Source organism: Ceratotherium simum, chromosome 7 (assembly GCF_057802395.1).
Source record: "Ceratotherium simum simum isolate JZ-2026a chromosome 7, ASM5780239v1, whole genome shotgun sequence".
Taxonomy (NCBI): domain Eukaryota; kingdom Metazoa; phylum Chordata; class Mammalia; order Perissodactyla; family Rhinocerotidae; genus Ceratotherium; species Ceratotherium simum.
This window is the reverse complement of record NC_141906.1, coordinates 67,793,677-67,818,219: the sequence shown is the minus strand read 5'-3', so window position 1 is coordinate 67,818,219 and position 24,543 is coordinate 67,793,677. Positions and strand designations below refer to the sequence as shown.

The window sequence follows — 24,543 nt, the reverse complement described above, 5'->3', positions numbered from 1 at the left end:
AAATCAGGAAAAAGGTCAAAAGGTCACTTCAATGGTTTAAGAGTTAATTCTGTTTTTAACTGCCACATATTCTTAACCAATCTGAAACATTTCCTTTGACAATTTTCTCATTTATCCACTTAGGATTCCTTATGTCTGCTCATCCCACCCTACCATCCTACACCCCAAGGAGATAAGTGATGAGAGTCAGCTTGGTACCTTCAGTTCCACAGAAAAGAAGCAAAAAGATTTAAGTATCCAATTTGCTTGTGATAAGGTAGGAAGAAAACCCCATCCCTTCTTTTCTCTATCGGAATTCAAACTGTGATAAAGGAGACAGAAAGACAGCGAGTTTGAGTGAAATGTTTACATTTATATTGAAATATGCACTAAAACAGAATGAGTTCTACTAGTCAATGAAACTTTGCCGAAGCAGAATCACAAACTTCTGCTGGGGAAGTCCAGTCAGCTAGCAGCAGTGCTCCCCAAGCAGGAACACGGAGGAAAAGCCCGGGAGACTCCACTCCAAAAAGCCTCCTTTCGAGAGACCCCAACTCACTCTTCCCACATGCACCCACACAGATTTAGGAGCGTGGACATGCTCCTCATTTTCATATATTTTTAGCTTCTTCACTGCAATAAATATATAATTGGCAATGCTCATACACTACGGCACAGATAGTATTTCAGGCTTTTAGCATACAACTGTAAACAGTGACTAAGTTAAAAAAACTAAAAAGAAAGTTGGAATTTTTTTTAACAAGGAGACACAATTCTTAAGAGCAGGGCATGAGCTACTCAAGGTTTTGTTGAGTTAAGGTTTTAGACAGAAGATTCAGGTTTAGACAGATGCCCTCAACAGGCCAAACAGACCCAAGGTGGTAGCCGGAGTACTGCCCAAGCAAAACAACATGCTGTACGTCACTCTTGGCAGTACATCTCAACCTGCCACATTTGAGATGTGATCACAAAATCTTTATAGTGCCATCATCGGCTGTCATTTAGTATAGTGGGAATGGGTGGGCAAAGGAATTACAGTTTGCTGGGAGAAGAACAGAATACCTCTGCTAGCTGCCTGGAAAGTTGGCCCCTTAATCACAATGACAACTAGGACATTTCACTTGAACAATGCATTAAATTTTTATATACATACATATATGTGTGTGTATGTGTAGATATATATATACATATATATGTGTATATATATATATGAGAAATCCAAAGATTAAGCATTAAGTTCTGTCACTGTAGCAAACTGGGATGTCAAAGAAAAACAGATGAACACTTTCCCTAAAGCAGTGTAAAGAAAGCTGGCAAGAAATGAAAGTGGACTCCATATCTGCACATTATCAATGGGGCAGACTTTTATTTAAAAGGCTAGTGGTTCAAATACTATTGCTTGAATAGCTCTGGTAGATATAAAATGTAGTAACATCCGAGGTTTATACACATAAGCAAAGGAGCTGAAGGCCAGCTCACAAGGGATATTTGATCCTTAGTCAAGAGAGAAGCTAAAAGCGCATGCTGCAGGAGTAACTTAATGGGTTTTTTTGGACCCTACTCCCACCTTCTGACAAACAGAGAAAGACCTGGATAGGATACTGTCTTTTCACACACAAAATTGTGACTTAATTAATTCTCCTCCCTAGAACTATTACACTTCAGCTAAGAAAAAAGTCTGTCTTGAAAAACTCAAGAACCTGGGCTACTAAAAATAAAAAGGAAATTTAATATAGTAAACAAGTTTAGTAAACACCTTGTGTATTTTCTGTTGTTAATGAAGACATGATACATTCAGAAATGTATTTTTTTTAAAGACAAAAACACAAACAAAAAGTTCCTAGGAAGAGGCTTGACAAGAAAAAAAATCAGCCCAAGTTCTATCGCTCTCAATCAGAAGTGGCTCTTAGCACAAATCAGCAACCCCGCTCCGATACACAAAAGCACTGCCAGTTGCCTTGCAAGCAGAACATGAAACATGTACCTTGGTTACTGAACTTGAATGTTAAGCAGAATCACTGCAGGGCACATTTTGGCAGATGACTTCAATACCCACCTGGTCCAGTTTAAAGTCTTTGTTTGTAGATCCAGTTTGTACATATTCCTCAGGTATACTGAACAATAAACCATCTAGTGTCCCATTATTTTTTAAAATGGCAGTTCTTGTAGCTCAAGCAAACCATTAAGATTACAAAAAACTCTCTTGAAAGAAATGACAGATGAAGATACATTATGGGGAAATCTTGAAAGTTACATAAACCTAGTTCTTTTTTACTAAAATGGTGGGATCAAGCAGACCGTCTATTCTAAAGAGCAGCTTCACTTGTTTCCCATGAGAAAAGGCCAAATTTTTCTGGACTGATATAATTGAAAAGCTAAGCCAATAAAAAAATAAAATATACACCTTAAGACACTATAAAACTTGAAATAATGTCAGGGCCTATGAAATGGGAAATAGAGTTCTGATTTTTTTTTTTCCTAAAAAAGGAAACTGTAACAGGTTTTAAGGGAAAAACAAAGAAAACAAACCAGAACTCTGAATATGGAGAGCACTACACCGACTCTATAGCACAGAACACCACACAAGAATGAGTTACACATCAATTATATCATCATGAGAGTAACTGGCTGGGGACTTATACTTCCAGCAACAGAGCTCCTAGGTCAAAAATGTGTTCCAAGCTTGTAATGTCAACAAGGACCAAAAAAGAAGAGGGATGAGGGGGAAGAGGGAGGAAAGGCTGCATGCATGGGTCTATTATAGACATGATAATCAGCAGCATAAAGATAATACCCTCCTTACAGTCCCCCAAACGGGGCAAAACCTATTTTTCACTGCTAAGCATGGAAAAGATTTAGAGTGGAACAAATTCACTTATAACTATAGCATCTCCTATATCTGAAGGACAAGCATGTCCAATCTGATGCTATATGTTAAGAAAACACTGAGAATACAGATGAGTGAAGCAAAATAAAAACAAAAGGCTAAATTATGAACCTTAAAAACTGGAAAAAAAATCTTTTAAAGCCAAGTAGGTACAATTCTGATCATTATTATATATGACATAATCCATAGAAAGAAAGGCCAAGAAAAGAATCTTCATTTTGTTCAGTACTTAGGCTTGATGTTGTCCTAGGAAAAACAGTGATAATTCAATGAATGTGTCACACATACAACTAAAAAGTCCCCTTCTGGTTTCAAATGAATTTAAACACAAATCTTCCTTGGCTAATTTTTCTCCTGTGTCAAACAAACCTATGTACAGGACCAGTTTAAATCCCTCCTCCCCTTCAAACACTAGATATGAACATCCATGAACATTCTACAATGCAAAGTGCCTTAAGAAAGAGAAGGATTCTGTAGTGCCAGTGATATAACTGATCTGAGGAAGCTGGGATGCTATTAATACTGCTGGGAGCCGGTCAGGCAATGGTGGTTTGTTTCTCCTCAGGTGTTTCCTCCAACAACTGCATGATCAGTTCATGGAGAGGTTTGCAGATCTTTGCGTAGCCCCCTCCTGTGAGATGCAGGAAATCAAACATGTCGTGGCAGGAGATGGCACCGTCCGAGTGCACGAAGCCCCCATCTGTATCCAGGAGCTGAACATTGGCAAGCTTCGGCAGGGAAACCTTGAGGAGCTGGTTCACCTTGGCATTCTTTTGCCTCAAAGGGTTGGGCTTCTCACCTCGAGGTAACAAACCCTGGGGCAGAGCAGAGAACAACATAAGATGAGAACGTGTTTTTCTCTACTTATTTATTTGTGATTTCAGATATTCCTGTAACAACTGCTCCATTTGGCACTTTTTACATCTTTGATTTTTGAAACACTGGACTAGACTGGTTTTAATCAAAGTTCTCTGACCATTCCTTCTGTTTGTTCATGCGTTCCTCTCCCTTCTCCTGTCCCTTAATTCTTGCTATTCTTCAGGTCTTGTCCTTGGCCCACTACTCTCCGCACTCTAAACACTTGAGCCCAGATCTCTTCTAGAGCTTCAGAACTGCACACTGAACATCCAGCTATAGAACCAAACTTGAGTGTTCTGAGGCACTCCCAACTTAACATGTCAAAAAGCAATTCACCATCTTCCCCCCAAGCTATGATCCTCTTACATTCTATCAACTGGTCATTCCAACATCCCTGAGTCTTTCACCCTACATACCTTACCTATTTATCAACTTACTCAGCTTTTACATCTTAAATATTTTTCTAATCCATTCTTTTTTCTCTATTCTGATTATATACTATATATATATAGTATATTCCCTGCTATGGCTAGGGAACTTATCACTATTCACCTTAATTAACGTAAATCTCCTGACTGGTCTTCCTACCTCCAGTGTTGCCTTCCCTTTAATTCATTCTCCATATAGCGATCAGAATAATCTGGCTCAAACACACATCTATTTATTAACGCCACATGAAACCTACGCTACTACACATGAGAAAGAGAGCTGGAACAAATGCTGTCTTGATGAATCAGAGCCATATAACATCTGGTAGGAAAAAACAGAGATGTGTCTTAAATTCATTTTTAACTTATATGTTAATGATCTAATATAATTTTCAGACAAATCAGATGTCTGTCCTTCTACTATAGTAAATAAAAGCCTACTCTTATATGGCAAGAGCAAGGTTTTATCATCTCAAACTGGAAACAGCTTTTACAGATAATTGATCCTATTATAAAATTACTGTCAGACATCCCCAACCTTTTAGTTGGTTTATAGCTAATGACGCCATGCAGCAAATTATTGTTATTCAGGCAAAAATTTTGCCACTCATTTCTCCTACAGGGTATGGTAAGAGGTCTTATTTCACAAAAACAGATTTCTGTAGGTCTCTACTAAACTACTATTAAAAGAAAAAAAATTTATGCCCAAAGAAAGAACTTGTTCATATCTGCTTTAAATTTTTTTCAGCAAAATATTGGGGAGCCTTGATTACCAATTTATAGTGTGACTGTATCATTACAAAAGAGAATTATGACTCTGCTACCCTAGTCCATCTCCTTCTATCCTTGTTAAGTGTCTCAAAAATTTCATAGATGAGGTCAATCCTAAACTCTAGTTTATATGACTGTTAAAAGTATAAGACTCTACATCTAATAGTTAATAAAGAGCAGCCCTCCATGCTGACATATCAAAGTCTGGTTGAGATATACTGAGCAACCATGAACGATGGCCAGGGAACAGTAAATATATACTTTGCTTTGACTTACAAAGAATACCACAGCAACAAAGCAATAAAGAATAAGTAAGCCTCAAGAACAGGGAACCACACCTGTGGGATTTTCAAGCAAGGATGAGAAAAGTAGCTTATGTATTTGCATAGCATTTTCTTTAATATATTAGTATCAAGGGTATACCATGTGATTTTTTTCCTATAATAATTACTAATTCTAAAATATTATGTTAAAGAAAATAAAAGAAAAACATTAAGCTCCTAATCCCTTCACCATGTAACAACTATTTTAATTTTCTTTCTTTTTTTTTTTTTTTGTGAGGAGATCAGCCCTGTGCTAACATCTGCCAATCCTCCTTTTTTTTTTTTTTGCTGAGGAAGACTGGCCCTGGGCTAACATCCAGCCCATCTCCTCCACTTTATATGGGACGCCGCCACAGAATGGCTTGCCAAGCAGCGCGTTGGTACGTGCCCAAGATCCGAACCGGCTAGCCCTGGGCTGCCGCAGTGGAGCGTGCGCACTTAACCACTTGCGCCACTGGGCTGGCCCCGTAATTTTCTTTTCTAATGGCATATATGCTTTTAAGTAATTCTACATAAAATATACATATTGTTTAGTATTTCAACTTTTCATTTAAATACATCATAAATTCTGTTTTCACGTCTGCATAATTGTCATACGATTAGTGCTATTACAGTCAATGACTTATGCAATCCTTCCCCCATGGGGCTGACTATTTTAGGTTACTGCCAATGTTTTAGTGTTGTAGATAACACCGTTGTATATCAAATTAAAAAGTCTGGTTGAAACAAAGAATATTTACGGAGGATTTATTCAGCAACATTCGTGCAACAAACATGTCCTAAGCAACTACTATGTACAGCCACTGTACTTCAGAGGTGGACTCTTAACCGTGATGGAATCCTTTCTGGCAAGAGGAAAGATATAAACAACTAAATTAATACCATGTATTAAACAGATAAGACGTGGCTCCCCAGCACCTGTAAGATAAAATCCAAACTCCTAACATGGCATACAAATTCCCACATGACCTGGCTGTGTCCTTGTTCTCCTAACCATGCCAGCCTCAAACTTTATTCAATGACAATCCTAAAATTCTTCTAGCACCTTCCTTCACTCACCCAACAAACACATACATATATAAGCCTTAGATGATTTTCCTTTGTCATGCTTTCTCTTCTTTCCTTTCCCCATTTGTCTGGAGACCAATGAATTCTTTACAACAAAACTCAGATGTTCAACTAGAAGTCCCCTTACCCGCATCAGCATACAGTATAATAATTCTCTCTTTATCCTGTTGTGTCCATCCACTAGACTGTGAGCTCCTTGAGAGGGACTCTGTCTTACTCATTTCTGTATGCTCAGGACAGTGCCTTGTACGTGGTGATCCTCACATGCTTGCTGTATAAATGACTACCTTCTTATCAATATCTCGTTAAAGAATTGAATACATATCAGATTTTGCTAAAACATACATTTTTAGCTGGGCTAAGAATATCTACAGGTAATCTTCTACATTGAAATAGACAGCTGCTTACCTCTGAGACCATGAAGACTTAATGCTTTAATTCTACAAAGGGTGGCACTTTCCATTAGGGGTAACAGAAAAGTACCCATTTTCTTGCTCATGGAATCTCTAATGTTTTAGAGAATTCAGAGATTCTAATAAATACACCACCTTTAACATATTAACAGCGGAACAGAACAACACATCTAAGCTAATCCAAACCCAAGTCTAATAAAGAGAGACCCAAGACTATGAGTCTCACAGCAATTTTAAAAATTATCAGAAGGCAGTCAAAAAAAGGGCTACCTGAGGCAACAAAGAGGATTTCCACTTCTAAACAAGGATGAGCAGATAAAAGACGACCCCACAGCTGGTCTGGGAAATGATGAGACCCGTAAGAAAATGGGATATATCAGAGAAGAGCTTCTCAGGAGTATTATAAACTGTCTCCACCTAAAGATTCTGTACCTTCATGAGCGATCACATTGCTAAAAGATTCCTCACCTGACCTAATGATATCAAGGTCTCCGCCACCCAAAGACTACATACCAATACAATGATTTTGGCCTGTGGCTGCCTTGTGTTGATAAGCTGTACGATGGCCTCGATTCCACCTGCTATTTCTTCTGCCGTATTTTCATGGTTGTTTGTTCCTACCCAGACAACAATGACCTATAATTGAGGGAAGGGAAAAAAGATAAATACCCAGGAATAAAGGAATGTCCAATATTTACTTGTTTACTTTTTTTTGAGGAAGATTGGCCCTGAGCAACATCTCTTGCCAATCTTCCTTTTTCTTTTTTCTCACCAAAGCCCCAGTACCTAGTTGTATATCCTAGTTGTAGGTCCTTCTAGTTCTTCTATGTGGGACACCGCCTCAGCATGGCTTTATGAGCAATGAGTAGGTCTGCACCCCGGATCTGAACCAGCAAACCCTGGCCGCCGAAGCGGAATGTGTGAACTTAACCACTACACCCCAGGAATGTCCAATTATTTAGAGGAAAATCTTATTTCAAAAATCAAAGAAGGAAAGATGAACTTCTCAAATGGTGTTGGATAACTTCAACTGGGAACCGTCTTAAAACACTGATTTATGCCTCATACACATCAGGATAAATTCTAGGGAGATTAATACTTAAGTGGTAAAACTGTACCAGGAGGAAATGAGAGAGTTCTTTCACCATCATGGAGTTGGAAGCTAATCTCTGAAAATCCGGAAACTATATAAAAAAGACAGTAAATTCAACTGTATAAAAATAAAATGTCTGTATGTAAAAAAAAAATTAAAATTAAATGAAATCTAAAAAATCTGGCAAAAAATATTTGCAACTCATGTCATCAAGACTCCCTGACTACAAGTATCTTCCAGAAAAAAATAACAAAAATACCCAAGGAAGTGTAATAGGTATGAATACATAGTTGTATTCAAGGAAAAGAGTCACTGGGGTGGAGGCTGCACTTTTAACAAGTTTTTCTCTTTATTTTTTTATTTTTTGAGGAAGATCAGCCCTGAGCTAACATCCATGCCAATCCTCCTCTTTTTGCTGATGAAGACCGGCTCTGAGCTAACATCTATTGCCAATCCTCCTCTTTTTTTCCCCAAAGCCCCAGTAGATAGTTGTATGTCATAGTTGCACATCCTGCTAGTTGGTGTACGTGGGACGCCGCCTAAGCATGGCTGGACAAGCAGTGCGTCTGTGCGCACCCGGGATCCGAACCTGGGCCGCCAACAGCAGAGCACGCACACTTAACCGCTAAGCCATGGGGCCGGCCCCAGCAATTTTTTTTTTTTGGTGATGAAGATCAGCCCTGAGCTAACATAACATCCTTTGCCAATCTTCCTCTTTGTTTTGCTGAGGAAGATTAGCCCTGATCTAACATCTGTGCCCATCCTTTTCTATTTCGTATATGGGATGCTGCCACAGCACGGCTTGATGAGCAGTGCACAGGTCCGCGCCCGGGATCCAAACCTGCGAACCCCAGGCCAGCCCCAGAAGAAGCAATTTTTCTTTTCACTACCTGTTTCAGACAATTTATCTGAAAAGACTCAAGATTAATGATATTCTTTAAAAAATAAGCATTTCACCTTAGGGTTTTTTTTTTTTTTAATTTTATTTATTTATTTTTTTCCCCCCAAAGCCCCAGTAGATAGTTGTATGTCACAGCTGCACATCCTTCTAGTTGCTGTATGTGGGACGCAGCCTCAACATAGCCGGAGAAGTGGCGTGTCGGTGCGCGCCCGGGATCCGAACCCGGGCCGCCAGCAGCAGAGCGCGAGCACTTAACCGCTAAGCCACGGGGCCGGCCCTCACCTTAGGTTTAATATTCTCCAGTTCTCCATTCTTTAGTCTCCATAAAACATGTCTCGTTGTATCTCCCCCAATTCCAAAATTCAGTGCATGAAGTGGGGAAAAAAGCTCTCGCCATATCTAAAAACAGAAAAACTTGATTTATTTAAGCCAAAATTAGTGAGAAGTAAAATCCGTCAATTGCAATGTGTTGTGAAGCATCTGAAATGACAATATTCAAACATAACACTGCAAATGGTGTGCTACTCACTGTTTAAAGAACTCTGAAGATGCCACTGTATAACTCAGTTCTTAAAGCAGCATTAGGTCTCAGCTCAAGAACTGAGTCCCAACTCAACCTGATGCCCCTTAAGAGGTACCAACATTTATATTTAAATTGCCAACTCAATAAACCCTCCTTTCGCTTTATTCAACCATTTAAAGGAATAGGGTAAGGCAGAAACACGAGATGAAGAAATTTAGAGTGCTGAAGCCAAAAAGAAATAAAGCTATCTTTTCTTTAAAGTTTCCCTTGGAAGAATGCCTAATTTTAACAAAGGATTCAGAACAGCTCACTACAAAAATACATAAAATAAGAAAATGGTAAAACACAAACAATAAGAATTGAGAATCATGACTAGGACAAACATAAATGAGCAAATACAAGAGAATAGTAAAATACAAATAAGAAGAATTGAAAACCACGAGGACAAATACAAACAAATATAATGTGACGCTTCTTGGAAGCCAAGGCAACAAAAGGAGTTTAGTTACAAGCAATGCTAATTTTTTTTTGTCTCATAGTGCTCGGTGGCACAAAGAATCCCATTACGTAGGTCTGATTTCCCTTATACTTTGAACTTGAGCTTCTCTAAAGTGTTATGAATGAGTCTAGAGGTTCAGCCCAGAATGAAAGTCTGTTAGCAATGAATGGATTTTCATTAGTAGCCAAGAACCATGCTCACCCCTTACACCTTTACCTCATATTGCTGCATTAACTGCACCATGGAGTCCCCCACGAACAGTACATCAGGCTCTTTGTCTTTACAGTCCAGAACAAATCTGTTGTGCTGGTTTGAAGAAGAAAGAAAAATCAGAAACTGGCATTTCTTTTCCTGTGAGACTTCTTGGCTTAGACAGAACAGTTGTCCAACCAGTTACTCTGTTGTTGAACATTCTATTTGGTCTGTTCCTAAAGCTGATTCCTCTCGATCCGCAATTAACTGTTAGAACTTTCTTCCCACCCTTACCATACTGATCATTCTAGTATGCTCAAGAAAACCGGAATGCAACTGAAACCAGAACAGAAAAATACGTTTAATATGTTTTTTTAAAAGTTTATATCTTTTCCTCAAACCTTTTTAAAGAAAATTTCAGAAAGTTACAGTAGTACAATGAACACCTGTACATCCTCCACCTATCTTCAACAGTAACATTTTCCCGTATCTGCTTTATCTGTGTGTATGTGTGCTGAACCACCTGAAGGTAAGCTGCAAACACTGTGATTCTTCACCCTTAAATATTTCAGCGTGCATCTCCTAAGTGTAATAACAGTGTCCTATAAAACCACAAAACCATTATGACATCTAAGAAAATGAACAATAATCCCATAACACCTAATATTCAGTCCATATTCAATCTTTCCAGTTGTTCTAAGAGTTGGATAAAGTATTAGATATCTATTTTTTGAACTAGGATCTAATCAAGAGGCATGTATTTTATTTGGATATTTTTAATATGGCCTTTGAAAATGTCTGTTAACCTCCAAACGTGAGACATTGGCAAACTAGGACTCAAGCCTTTTCAGTCTAATCCAAATTTATAAGCATTGGTGGCCTAGTCCTGAAATGCTTCTCTCTGCTCTAAAGGCACAAGACGCTTATTTACTTTTTACTGAAGAAGGTTCGCCCTGAGCTAACATTGGTTGCCAATCCTCCTCTTTTTTGGCTCGACGAAGATTAGCCCTGAGCTAACAACTGTGCCAATCTTCCTCTACTTTATATGTGGGACACTGCTACAGCATGGCTGGTGAGTGGGGCAGGTCTGCGCCCGGGGTCCGAACCCGTGAACCTGGGCCGCCGAAGTGGAGAGCACGCAACTTTAACCACTCGGCCATGGGGCCGGGCCCACAACTTTTTAAAATGGGTTTTACCCATCGATGCTAAAGGATGTAGTTTAAATTTTTATATTCATCTCTGAAACAAATTTACATGATGCTTTAGGTAACAGGTTTCTAACCCAGTTCTAGGGAAAAGTCTGAAACTTGTTTCTTTTTCTCAAACTCTATATTCAATTATGCTTCCCCTAGGAATTAAGATAGAGTTAACTATTTAAGTATTTCTACTGGTAATAGCAGTGCAGATGACACTGGTGAAACTGAGATATTCATCTGCTATCGGTGAAAATACAAAAATACTTCTGGAAATAATCTGACAATATACTAAAAGAGCTCCTCTTGGGGTGATAGAATTTGAGATAGCTTTTTCTTTTTTCTTACATCCATGTCTTTTGTAAATAAATTTTTTGAAAAACTGCCATTGTTTCAGTTTTTAACTGAAGGGATAAGATGAGCAAGAATAAAACTTAAGCTAATGAGTATGTGCACTTTCACATCATATTAACTCTCTACTGTGTGTCCTACAGTACCAACTACCTCTCAATACCAGAAAAATAGCTCATGTTTATAGAATGTCTTGGAATTTAAGCTCTGCTGTTCTAAAGATTCGAGTACTCTACATTTTCTTTTTAAGTATAAAAGTAGTTGCAATAAGGTTGGAAAAATAGAAAAGATCAAAACAAAACACCTATAATCCTACCATCTTAACTCAGTACCTGTTACCATTTGGGGGTATTTTCTCGCTATTTTTTCACATGCCCCTCCCCCCCCTTTTAACATAGTTGAATCATTATGTACACCTCCTTCTGGCACAATGGTTCTGGGGACAGAAAAACCTATGTTCAAATTCTAGCTTGTCCTAGAATTCTTCCTAGTCCAGTGACCTTAAGCAAGTACATAATCTGTGTCTTGCTTTTCACATCTGCTGGCAGATCTGCTATCGAGTTGTGAAGATGAGAGTCCTATGAAAGGGGCCCAGCTTTTGGATGGCACCCAGTAGGTACTCAATAACCAGCAGCCATTATAACTGCACTTAACATTATACTAGAAATATTTTTCTATGCAGCTACATAATTTTCATAACCATAATTAACAGCCATATAATATCCTACTGAATGCACCTGTTGACACACCCTTTATTTTAGCTCTTTTTCCTACTGATAGCCTTGCCAGTAGCCTATTTACTGTGATGAAGAAATTCACACATAATTTATTTTTTACATGTTGGGAATTCTTAGGTCAAAGGGAATTAACACTTGCATGGATCTTGGATATACTTTCAAATTCTTAACAAAAGGGCTATACCTATACTGACTCCAGCAATGCATCAGAACTGGTTTTACTGTACTTGCAACTGCACTGAATATTAATACTTCTCCCTCCCTCTCCCTCCTTTCTCTTCCCATTGTTTTAATCTGTACTTTTTGGAAACAAAAACTTGAACACTTCCTGTCATGTTTGAGATACTTATCTAGTGGTAACTTGAGGATATTTTTATTGATAATATAACAAAAAATATCAATACTTCATCTGTAATATTTACTGCAAATATTTTCATCAGTCTGCTGCTGAGCTTTCTTTTTCTGATTAATATGTTTTGATGCGTTTTTTTTTGTGTGTGAGAAAGATCAGCCCTGAGCTAACATCCATTGCCAATCCTCCTCCTTTTTTTCCCTTTTTCTCCCCAAAGCCCCAGTAGATAGTTGTATGTCATAGTTGCACATCCTTCTAGTTGCTGTATGTGGGACGCAGCCTCAGCATGGCCGGACGAGTGGTGCGTCGGTGCGCACCCGGGATCAGAACCTGGGCCCCCAGCAGCACAGCTGGAGCACTTAACTGCTAAGCCACGGGGCCGGCCCCTGATGCAATTTGTATTAAATTTGTCTATAGTCAAGTCTCTCAATATCACCCTTAAAAAAAACTTTTTCTTATGAGAAATATCAAACACACAAAAGTAGAGACTAACAATGAATCTCCACGTACCCATCACTAGCTACAGCAATCATCTAACTGATGGCCACCATTACTTCAGTCATTCCCCAAACTATGGCCCCCCATCCTCAGATTATTTTAAAGCAAATTGAGGATTTAACATTTCATGTATAAATATTCCAGTATGTAACTCTTTAAAAAGCCTTTAAAAAAATATAACCACAGTACCAATTCTATTCCCTCAAAATTAATAGCAATTCTTTAATATCAACAAATGACCAGTGTTCAAATTCAATGTCGTAAAACTTTTACGTTTTAAAATTATTGAGGTAACATTGGTTTAAAACATTATATAAATTTTAGGTGTACAATATTATATTTCGACTTCTGTATAGTCTACGTGGTGTTCACCATCAAAAGCATAGTTGTTTTTTTAAATCAGGATCCACACAATCTGTCTCTTAAATTTCTTTTAATCTACAGGTTCCCCCTCCCTCTGCCACCACCTCCCAAACTTATTTTTTAAGGAATATGACTGTTTGACCTACAGAATCTCCACAGTCTGGATTTTGTTGATTGCATCCCTGAGGTAGTGGTCAACACATTCATCTGTTCCAAGTGTTTCCTGATACGTGGTAGTCAAGTCTAGATTAGGGTTTGATATTTTGGCAATACTTCATGGGTAGTATTGAGTGTCACTTCAATACTTGTTTTAATCATGATTGTTTTTTTCTTTTAATGTTTTGTTTTGAAATAATTTTAGATGTACAAAAGAGCTGCAAAAATAGTAGAGTATTCCCATGTATGCTTCACTCAGCTCTCTCCAGCGGTACATCTTACGTAAGCATGGTACATTTGTCAGAACTAAGACATTAACACTGGTAAATACTATCAACTAAAACACAGTTTATTCAGATCTCAGCAGCTTTTCCACTAACGTCCTTTTTCTGTTCCCAGAACCAGTCCAGGATATCACGTTGCGTTTGCTCTACGTGTCTCCTTAGTCTCTTCCAAATGGGACAGTTTCTTGGTCTTTCCTTGTCTTTCATGACCTTGACACGTTTAATTGTGGTCAAGTGTTCTGGAGAATGTCCCGCTATTTGGGTTTGTCTGATGTTTTCTCATGAGTAGACAGAGGTTATGGATCTTTTTGAAAAACCACCACAGAGGTGATGTGCCCTCGTTGTATCATATCAGGGGGTACATGACATCAACATGACTTATTACTGGTGATGTTAACATTGATCACTTAGTTAGGGTGGTGCTGGCCAGGTTCTCCACCATAAAGTTATTATTTTTCCTTTCCATACTCTATTTGTTAGAAGCGAGACACTAAGGCCAGTCCTGTGGCGTAGCTGTTAAGTGTGCACGCTCCGCCGCTGGCGGCCCGGGGTTCAGATCCCAGGCGCACACCAACGCACTGCTTGTCAGGCCATGCTGTGGCAGCGTCCCATATACAGTGGAGGAAGATGGGCATAGATGTTAGCCCAGGGCCAATCTTCCTCAGCAAAAAGAGGAGGATTGGCATGGATGTTAGCTCAGGGCTGATCTTCCTCACAAAAAAGAAAAAGAAGCGACACACTAAATCCAGCCCACACTAAGAGTGGGGGGAATTAAGCTCCACCTCCCGGAGGGAGGGGGTATCAAAAAATATGGGGTCGCATGTAAAATCACCAAAGTAATTCACAGGGAGATATCTGGAGGCTAGGCAAATATACTGTTTCTCCTTAAAGTTGTGGCCACTAATTTTAGTATTCAGCAATGGATCTTGCCTGCAGTAATTATTACTGTGGTATTCTAATCATGAGTTTCTTTTCCCTCCTTCCTTCTACATTTATTAACTAAAATTATTCTCTAAGGAAGATTTCTCCCTTCTCCTCTATTTATGTAATTCATCCAATCACTTATTTAAAGCAGAAGGGGGGGCCAGCCCTGTGGCTTAGCGGTTACGTGCATGTGCTCCGCTGCTGACGGCCCGGGTTCGGATCCCGGCATCGCACCGACGCACCGCTTCTCCGGCCATGCTGAGGCCGCGTCCCACATACAGCAACTAGGAGGATGTGCAGCTATGACAGACAGCTATCTACTGGGGCGTTGGGGGAAAAATAAATAAATAAAATCTTTAAAAAAAATAAAAAAATAAAGCAGAAGGGATTCATGAATATTTATTTTACTCTTTGACTTATAAACCAATATCATCATTTATTGCACTGCTCAAATTTTCCAACTTTGCACTTTGGGTGCAGGTGGTCAAAGTTAACATCATCAATGAGACAAACCAATATCACATGTCTTCTATGTGATGCACTGAGGACACATCACTTCAGCGACATTCTTGCCATCCATTTTTCTTTCCTTTTCTTTTTTGAGTACTTCTTTGCTTCTTGCACTACAAGATGCTCCAGGCTCATCTTTTATTTTCTTTGTTCCAGATGTAGACTCAATCATTTCTCCAAGGAAACCTGGTTCCTTTCACTGGAGAAACGTATTTAAAAACCAAGATCTGGGCATGTAATACATTTTAATATTTAGTAAAGTTAGTCAGTCCTTCCATATCATCCAAGTTTTAAAAAACATTTTAAATAGTCATATCTGTTTTTCTTCCGTTTGACGAATTTTTTTCCAGTCAGTGCTAATTATTTAAAGCTTGCTAAATTACGCTAGGAACAACAAACGCATCTAGTTTTAGTTACTAATTTTAATAAAGTTATAAATGACCTAAATGTCCATCAATGAGAAAGCGGACAAATCCACTGTGGTATTATCATATAGAGCAGGAGAATACTATTTAAAAACTACAGCTACACTTTTAACACATATGATATACTGCAGAAAAATACATTCAGAAAGACACTATTTACATAAACTTTAAAAATATGCAAAAATTCTATATATATTGTTTAGAGATTATATGTGTAAGTATGTCAATTCATGAAAAAAAATTTAGGATACTGGCTTGGCGGAGGGAGGTAGGAAAGAAAGAAATGTGATCAATGAGACTTGTATAGTGAACACCAATTCTATTAGCAATGTTTTATTTTTTTAGGGTGAGTGGCAAATACACAGATGCTCAAAATATTTCATAATATTTTTTAAAAGATATAAACAAATGAGAAAGATTAAGTAAAAATAACCAAGTAGCTGATCTATATGGCTACAGTTGAAAAAAAACTACCTACCACTCAAAATAAGCTAGTTGGTAGACTGCTCTTTAAGTCTGGGGAGAGAGAAACAGAAAGAGAACACTATACAATTATGAAGAGTATAAATAGACTAAATACTAAAACACGAAACTTGGGGGACTTAAAATCACATAGAACTTATTACTTCAAAGAGGTAATATGGTTGGAAACAAATAGACAAAGGTTAAATAGAGTTATTTTTAAGTGATAACAGTTTATTAAAAGGAAGCTGAAAATATAGAAAAGAAAATAAAAGGCTAAAAAAACAATGAGAGACATCAAGAAGACAAGGGGGCCAGCATGAAGGGATTCCTACTTGCTAAATCTGGGCAATCTGAGCTTCAAAATTACAACGGACTATACCCCACTGAATAAAATAAGAACCCATGAGTCCATTCTATGATAACTAAATAAGAACTGGTTTAGGCCAACACCATCGTTAACCAAGTGATCAAAGTTAACATTAGCAACGAGACAAACCAACATCACGTGCCTTCTACGTGATGCACTGAAGACATCACTCACTGATATTCCTGCCAAAAACACACAATCTGAAAAATGAGTATGAGGAAAAAGACAAACTCAAACTGAGGGACATTCTATAAAATAAATGGCCCATACTACTTTAAACTGTCGATGTCAACAGTCAAAGGCTGAGAAACGTTTCAGATTAAAGGAGAATAAAGAGATACGACAACTGAATGCAATGTGTGATCCTAGACTGGGCAGAAGAACATTATGGGGACAACTGGAGAAATGTGAATATGGTTTTTGGGTTAGGTAACAGTATATCAATGTCAAATTTCTTGATTTTAATAACTATACTGTAGTTATGTAAGAAAACGTCTCTGTTCTTAGAAAACACAGAAATATTTAGGGGTGAAGGGGCATGATAACTGCAACTTACTCTCAAATGGTTCATAAAATACATTATGTTGCTATATACATATACAAATAGATACAAACGTAATAATTAGGTAGATGTGGCAAATGTTAACAATTGATAAGTCTAGATGAAGAATAGATGTTCTTTCTCAAATTTTTGTAATATTTGTATAATTTTGAAATTACTTCAAAATTAAAAAAAACTTAAAAAAGAATACTGTAGAGACATTGTTATCTTTTAAAATTAACAGAAGGCAATTATCATGCTTTCAAAATAGTCCTCAAGTTCCAACATTAGATGGTGACTAGGCATGACGTTCCAATGTTAGATTTTTATTTACAGTAATAAATTCTTGTTGACCATTAAAAACACCCCTTTGCAGCTTTGGTCAAAAGACTCTCAAAATTGAAGAGACTCATCTCATGTGAATAATATACGTGTACTTCTTTTACCTGAGACATCCACCTGTCATCTCCTTGAATATCTTCCGCTGCATGTGGAATGGCTGCTGGGTTTGAGTCTCCCTGGCTCATTCTATACCTGAGGAAAAAAATGCCTATGTCATGTTTCATTCATTACCAGGAATATTTATTTGTTACCACTTACTTAAATCTTACATGTCAGGTTTTAAATAATAATTTAAGTTCCACTGTGGTTTTGCCTAGAAACAAACAACTGGAGTTTATTTTCAGCAGAGAAGAGTTCCAGGACATGACTGCTTAAGTCCCAAAAATACCTAGCATCATTGAATATCATTTAGGAACAGTGCATTCCATTTAAAAAATCTGCTCTAAGTATACACTCCACATCTATATTAATTTGTCATGATTACATGTTACTGTAAGGACCAAATGACACAAGGAATCAGACACATAGTTCAATAAAATCTGTACTAGAGTCTTTTAGGCTGCTAGAGTTACACTGAAGAATTACTACAGCAATAATTAGAATCCACTGGTTACTACACATCACACAAACAACTGTACCACAGATTATGATAAAACTAGTCATGGGCTTTGGCACTGGTTTCTCACAAACATTTACTATTTTTTTTCGTGTGTGTGTGAGGAAGATCAGCCCTGAGCTAACATCCAATGTCAATCCTCCTCTTTTTGCTGAGGAAGATTTGGCCCTGGGCTAACAACCGTGCCCATCTTCCTCTACTTTATACGGGACGACGCTACAGCAAGGCTTGACAAGCGGTGTGCATCAGTGCACCCCCAGGATCCGAACCTTTGAGCTCCAGGCTGCCGAAGCGGAGCATGTGCATTTAACAGCTGTGCTAAAGAGCCAGCCCCAAGTATTTTTATTTTTGACAGGTCTCTACTAAGAAAATGTGATTAGTGATGAGCCCAAATACTGCACTGGATAGTGGAGAAGGAGGAATAAGTGAAATTCAGAAAAGTCAAAAATGCCAACCTTCTAGAAAGACAAGTAAGAAACCAGACTGTTTTCATCCAACTCTGGAGAATACATACTAGAGATATCAGGCTCAAGACATCACTTGGCAAATGCAAAGGATGACGAAAATGAGAAAAACTTGCAGTTTTGTGGCTTATAGAAAAGGAGGCCATACTCTGTATCTTTTTCCTTCCTTTGCCATCCTCAAGCACAGCTAAGCTTTCTCGGAAAGAGGATTGAGTTATACTCATCAATAAGCATTTACTGAGTAAACAAGACATGCTGGATTGCCAAGGTAGTAGTTTTTGAGAATCAGAACTTAACAAGCCCTAAGCATGAAAGCATACCTTCATTCATGAAAAATAACTTACAGAAGCAAACAATTTTATCACTAATTATGAAAACAAATTAGCTCAGTTCTAAACGACATTAGCTCTAAAGAAAAAGTTAGGCTTTGGGTTAAGCCCATATCTGACAAAAGATGTAAAATACCATCCACATCCTGTGTATATATTTCTTTAGATTACTAAAATTTGCAACTATCAGAAAATAATAGCTATTTATGAATGACTATAGATGCTATGTTTTATATATACCACCTCCAATCCTCACAAAAGTACTGCAAAATGAGGAAAACGAGCATCAGACAATCTGGGTAATTTGCGCAGTGAGTGACTGAAATAGATTTGCCTGACCCCAATAATGTCACATCTGTCCCACTGATCACAAACCAGTTCATGCTGACTCCCTAAAGTGGGACTTATATCTAACCATTCCACCCAAAAGACATACTACATGGAGCTAAAGATATCAATGTAAAATGCAACAATTGGGAAGAACTGTAAGATGAATCTGTATAGCTCCAAGCAGACTATGGTATCTGTTTGGGGTTTCATTGTCTAAGACAGCTATGGAAAAATTAAAAGATGCATAAAGGAAAAAGAAAAAATGATTAAAGGGGTTAAAACAAATAGCCATACAGAAACATTTAATTTTGGGGTTTTGCTTTTGTTTTTGAACCAATAAAACATTCTATACCTTCTACATAAAAGTTTCTTCGGGTCTAAGTTCAATTCTAGATTTACTCTGGCTATTCAGGTTAAATCTGACATGGTGCTTAATAAAAGTGTTAATTTAAAAAGCACCTTTCTTCCCTGCTAATCAACTAGCTCTATTGGCCTTAAGACAGGCAAGGGGCAACCAACTTTCCCATCTTAAGGATTTCAGAATTAGACATACAATAGAAAGAAATATAGCAACAAACAGCTCCATTTTCCACTCACTAATTGAAAAAGTCTATTTCCTAACTTTTTAAATAGATTTTAAAAACCCAACCATCTCATTAGTTTATTTTCATTTCTTTTCCCACCTGGAAAAACATAACATGTTAGGTATTTTTGACGCAAAAGTTAAGACAGACTTGGGGCCGGCCCGGTGGCGCAAGCGGTTAAGTGCGCACCCTCCGCTGCGGTGGCCCGGGGTTCGCCAGTTCGGATCCCGGGCGCGCATCGACGCACCGCTTGTCAAGCCAAGCTGTGGCGGCGTCCCATATAAAGTGGAAGAAGACGGGCATGGATGTTAGCCCAGGGCCAGTCTTCCTCAGCAAAAAGAGTAGGATTGGCAGATGTTAGCTCAGGGCTGATCTTCCTCACACACAAAAAAAAAAAGTTAAGACAGACTTAATTGAGAGATCACTACTGAAAAGGAGAGAAATAATCTGTCCGACTCGTACTATATGGAAAGTGGAAAGTACTTTTCCCGGGGATTGTTTCAAGAACCAGGGTGACAAACTGAACATGAGACGCCTTCATAATATATGTATTCAAATACATCCCTCACCACTTAAAGACTAAATGCAGACACTTCAACCTCATTTCAGTTCTTGGGATATCATGTCCAGATCTTGCTGAAAAACTTAAAAAGAATTCTGACAAACTGGAGAGTGTGTAGAGGAAAGGAGCCAAGATTGTGAGAAATTTGAAAACCTGTCATATTAGACATGGTTGAAAGAAATGGGCATGTTTCTAATCTGTAGAAAAACTGGTTGGAGAAGAGGAAGACAGGGACATAAATAGCTGTCCAAGTATTCAAAGATTACAAGGAAGAGATGTCAGGCTTATTTTGCATGTCCCCAAATAGGAAGACAGGGCCACTGGATGGAATGTACAGTGAGACAAATTTCTAGCGAATATGACTACAGAATGACATGGTCTGTCTCATAAGGTAGATTCCTCCAATGGAGATTCAGAGAGGCTAGGTGAACACCTAACAGGAAAGCAAAATGTGAACTAAAGCATATGAGTAAAGACTGGTCCAGATTAGTGGGGTTCAAACATTTTTTAAGGTTTCAGAATCTTTTTGAAATGCACCCCAATATACGTATATTTTTTTTAATTTTATTTATTACTATTTCCCCCTCCCCAAAGCCCCAGTAGATACTTGTACGTCATAGCTGCACATCCTTCTAGTTGCTGTACGTGGGACGCGGCCTCAGCATGGCCGGAGAAGCGGTGCATCAGTGCGCGCCTGGGATCTGGACCCGGGCCGCCAGCAGCGGAGCGTGTGCACTTAACCACTAAGCCACGGGGCCGGCCCCAATATACGTACATTTATTTATAAATTAAACATGTAAATTATTGTTAATCTGTATATTAAATATAAGTTGAGGTTTTTTTTCTTTTTTTACATAAAAAATAAATTTAAAAGGTAGTTCTAAATTTTTTCCTGTATTCCAATGGATCATCTTATCCACCACCCCTGGGGGGTGCACATACTCTACTTTCAAGACCAATGGTCTCATAAGCTATAAGATCTCTTTAGATCTATGATTCAATTTTCAGACATGAATTTTCACAGTTTGCCCAACAGGTAAACAACTGATCTAAAATAATAATTGCTATTAAGATTTATTAAGAACTTACTATTTGCAAGACACTGTGCTAAAACTGAAGCTCAGTGAGATTTAAGGAAGCTGCTCCGTGATATGGAGAGCTGGGATTTGAACTCGAAGTGACACACTCCAAAGCCTATTACTCTTGAGCAAAGGCCATTAGGCTCTATACAGAATGCTCTATATATGAAACAATGATAAATTCTAATTTACTAAGTCAATTCACTTATATCTTCTACTAGTACGACCCTAATTTAATGGCATTCTGATACCCTGAGCAAAATACTTCCATCTCAGTCCTAAATTTCTTCCCGGGCAAAATAAAAAAGCTATATAGAGAGAGAAACCGAGGAACAAAATGTCATTGATCTGAAGCTACCAGGTAGGCAGAACTGGGAGAAGATTGCAAAATATTCCCAATCAGTTGGTCTTTTTTTTCCTCTTTATGAATATAAGGTCATCCTTCTTCCTCTACAAGAGCAAAGCATCTGCGCAAAAGTTTGTTTCTTTGTGCCTTCAGACACTTGGATTTTGTATTATTTTGCCAAATCAAAATCTTACAATACAAAGTAGCTTTCAGTTTTACTGATGGCTATGGCTTGGTAACATTTTTAAACAGCAGGAAAAGAAACATTGAGCCACAAACCCACGTAATCTCCTCTAAGAAGCAGGCTGGAAATATACAACTGAGAGGACTATGCATTTTGAAGATTCAAATAATTTGGGAGTCAGATAAACTGTTGTATTCTTTACAATAAAAATGAAGAATGAATAAGGAACTATCGTAGGTCACAAAATTCTGAGTAATTCTGACTTCCTCTCAGGTAAAGAGCAATACTGTAACATAGCAGTATTCAGAATGGTGAAGCTGTAGTCAGGAACACGACAAAAAAAAGTACCAACAGGGAGGGAATTGACTCCCATCTCACTTTATTCATAATAATCTCCCCCATGTAGCAAGTCATTAACTTTTTGTGTGTGTGTGTGAGGAAGATCGGCCCTGAGCTAACATCTGCCAATCCTCCTCTTTTTTTTTGCTGAGGAAGACTGGCCCTGGGCTAACATCCATGCCCATCTTCCCCTACCTTATATGGGACGCCGCCACAGCATGGCTTGACAAGCGGTGCGTCGGTGTGCGCCCGGGATCTGAACCGGCGGCCCAGTTCGCCGCAGCGGAGAGCGCACACTTAACCGCTTGCGCCACCAGGCCGGCCCCTCATTCACTTCTTAGATCACAAACAGCAGGTTCGGTGAGAAAAACCCAGCAGAACGGAGATAAAGGTCCCAAGAACAAACGTTTTGTTAATGTACCAGGAGAGATTCTATTTGAGGGAAGCTTAACTGTCCATTAAAATGAGTTCTTTGGGAAGATGAGGAATAAGCGACTTGCACAGCATTTCCCGCTTTAACTGCATTTTCTATCTTCTGTACGTAACCTGGACTATGACAGTATAACACCAGAATTTCCAGATGTTTATACCAGCATGGTGTAGCATGTCTAATCAGAAGCCAATTTCAAAAACAACGAATTATAAACTCTCAAGCTGGGCTGGATGTTTCTCTAGTTTAACCAGGAAACAGACAAAAGGGAAAAGTTGCACTAAGAATGAAAAGATTTAGAGTGTTTTCACTCTGACCTGAGACTTCATTTTGCTTCAGAGGGAGTTGGCAGGGTTATTCTGAAGAGGAAGGCGGGCCCCATCCTAATACCCTGCCTCAGCGGGCTGGTGGCTGTGTCCCTGGGTTCCAGCACAGCCATAACTTATCAAATACCCAAGCCAACAAATTAAAGCACAACGATTTCCTACTCCTCCTTTGCTCCCCCACAAGGAGGCAACCTTTATATCAGAACAACGTGCCCAGGAGCAGAATCGCAAGACACGAGGCATATCAAAGACAAAGAGTACTCAATTGCTCAGGGGAGACAAGCATCCCCATTTTCCCCTTCCTCTTTCTCCACACCTTTACCCACCCCCCAATTTAAAGCTGTACAAAATGAGGTCCTAAGGTGGGTCCAAGCGGTCTTCCCTTTCTCCGTGGATAAGCTCTAAAAAGAGGCTAAAGCTTCAACTGTTTGGCTTTCTTAAGGTGTGTAAACAGATTATGAAAAGCCACGCTGGCCTGGGAGCTATGGAAAGCAGAACAGTGAGTCACCATGGAACGGGTCTATCACAAACCTGCAGGCCAGAAGGTCCTGATCTGGTAAGTAAAGGGACATGGACCAGGTAAAAGCACCTAAGAAAACCTGCCCACCGGCAGGCTGAACTAGCTGGTTAACCTTGGGCACATCACCAACCTCGTTGGGCCTCATCTCTAAAATGAGGTGCTGGACCGGACAGCCCGCTAAGAAATAATCCCGTTCGAGTCGTGACAGTCCATGGATTTTTCAATACTTTAGGGGAGGAAACAGAGAAGTTCCTAAAGAGTTGAAATTCTTCTACAAAAGGAGGAGAAAGTGCTCAGTCAAAACACAACAGAGTAACTGGGCCCGCGTTAAAGGCCTCGGACAAGAGGAATGGGGAGAGGAGGGTCAGACGGTCAACGTCGGGGATGGAGGGAAAAGGCCACAGCTGAGACTGGAGGCAGACGAGCTGCTACAAACGGCGCCTGCAGCGCGAACCACCGGCCGAAGGGAGCTGGGGTGCGGGAGGCCTGCTCCGGGGGGTGGCAGTGGCGGGCGGCCCGCCCCGCCACGGCATTCCTCCACCGGGAAAGGCGGGGTGGAGCAGGCGGCCAGCGCAGAGGAGGCGACAGGTTTGGGGGTGGGGTGCCGGGGAAAGGCTCTGGGGGGACGCCGAGCGGCCTGGAGGCCCGGGGCAGTGCTGTCGGCTGGGAAACCAACGCCGGGCGCGCAGAGAAAGCGCGCGCGCACGAGGCCCCCCAAGGTCGGCAGGGGGTGGCGGCGCGGGGGGAGGGGCCCGGCGGGTGGGGGAGGGGAGGTCGCGGGCCTCTCACAATAACACATCGCAGCCCCTCCAACCCCACTTCTGAGCCACCGGGTCCCCGCGACCCTGGATGCACTCACTCAGGCAGAGGGTCCGTGCGGGCCCCAAGCGGCTGCGGCGTCGGCGGGTGGCGCGTCTGTCGCTCGCTCAGTCCCGGCGGCCCCGCTCCGGCGCGTCCCTCCTCCGGCCCCAGCACCAGCGGCAGCGCCCCC

At 39.7% G+C, this 24,543-nt stretch overlaps 1 protein-coding gene across 1 annotated transcript; it reads right to left on the bottom strand.

Annotated features, from left to right (window-relative positions):
- Positions 1–1,319: 1,319 nt before the first annotated feature.
- PAFAH1B2 (platelet activating factor acetylhydrolase 1b catalytic subunit 2) lies at positions 1,320–24,543 on the bottom strand. Its single transcript, XM_004427286.3, has 6 exons — positions 24,412–24,543; positions 17,548–17,635; positions 9,960–10,049; positions 9,004–9,120; positions 7,241–7,363; positions 1,320–3,681 (listed from the first exon to the last, which is right to left on the bottom strand). The coding sequence occupies exons 2-6, from the start codon at positions 17,626–17,628 to the stop codon at positions 3,403–3,405; spliced, it is 690 nt and encodes a 229-aa protein (XP_004427343.1). The 5' UTR covers positions 17,629–17,635; positions 24,412–24,543; the 3' UTR covers positions 1,320–3,402.

What these genes read in the sequence shown, in the direction of transcription:
- PAFAH1B2 (XM_004427286.3), bottom strand. Translation starts at nt 17,628, where the DNA reads ATGAGCCAGGGAGACTCAAACCCAGCAGCCATTCCACATGCAGCGGAA. An exon ending in ATGACAGGTGGATGTCTCAG is followed by an intron (nt 10,050 to 17,547) that starts GTAAAAGAAGTA and finishes TCTTCAAACCAG; the next exon opens with CACAACAGATTTGTTCTGGA. An exon ending in AGTTAATGCAGCAATATGAG is followed by an intron (nt 9,121 to 9,959) that starts GTAAAGGTGTAA and finishes TTCTGTTTTTAG; the next exon opens with ATATGGCGAGAGCTTTTTTC.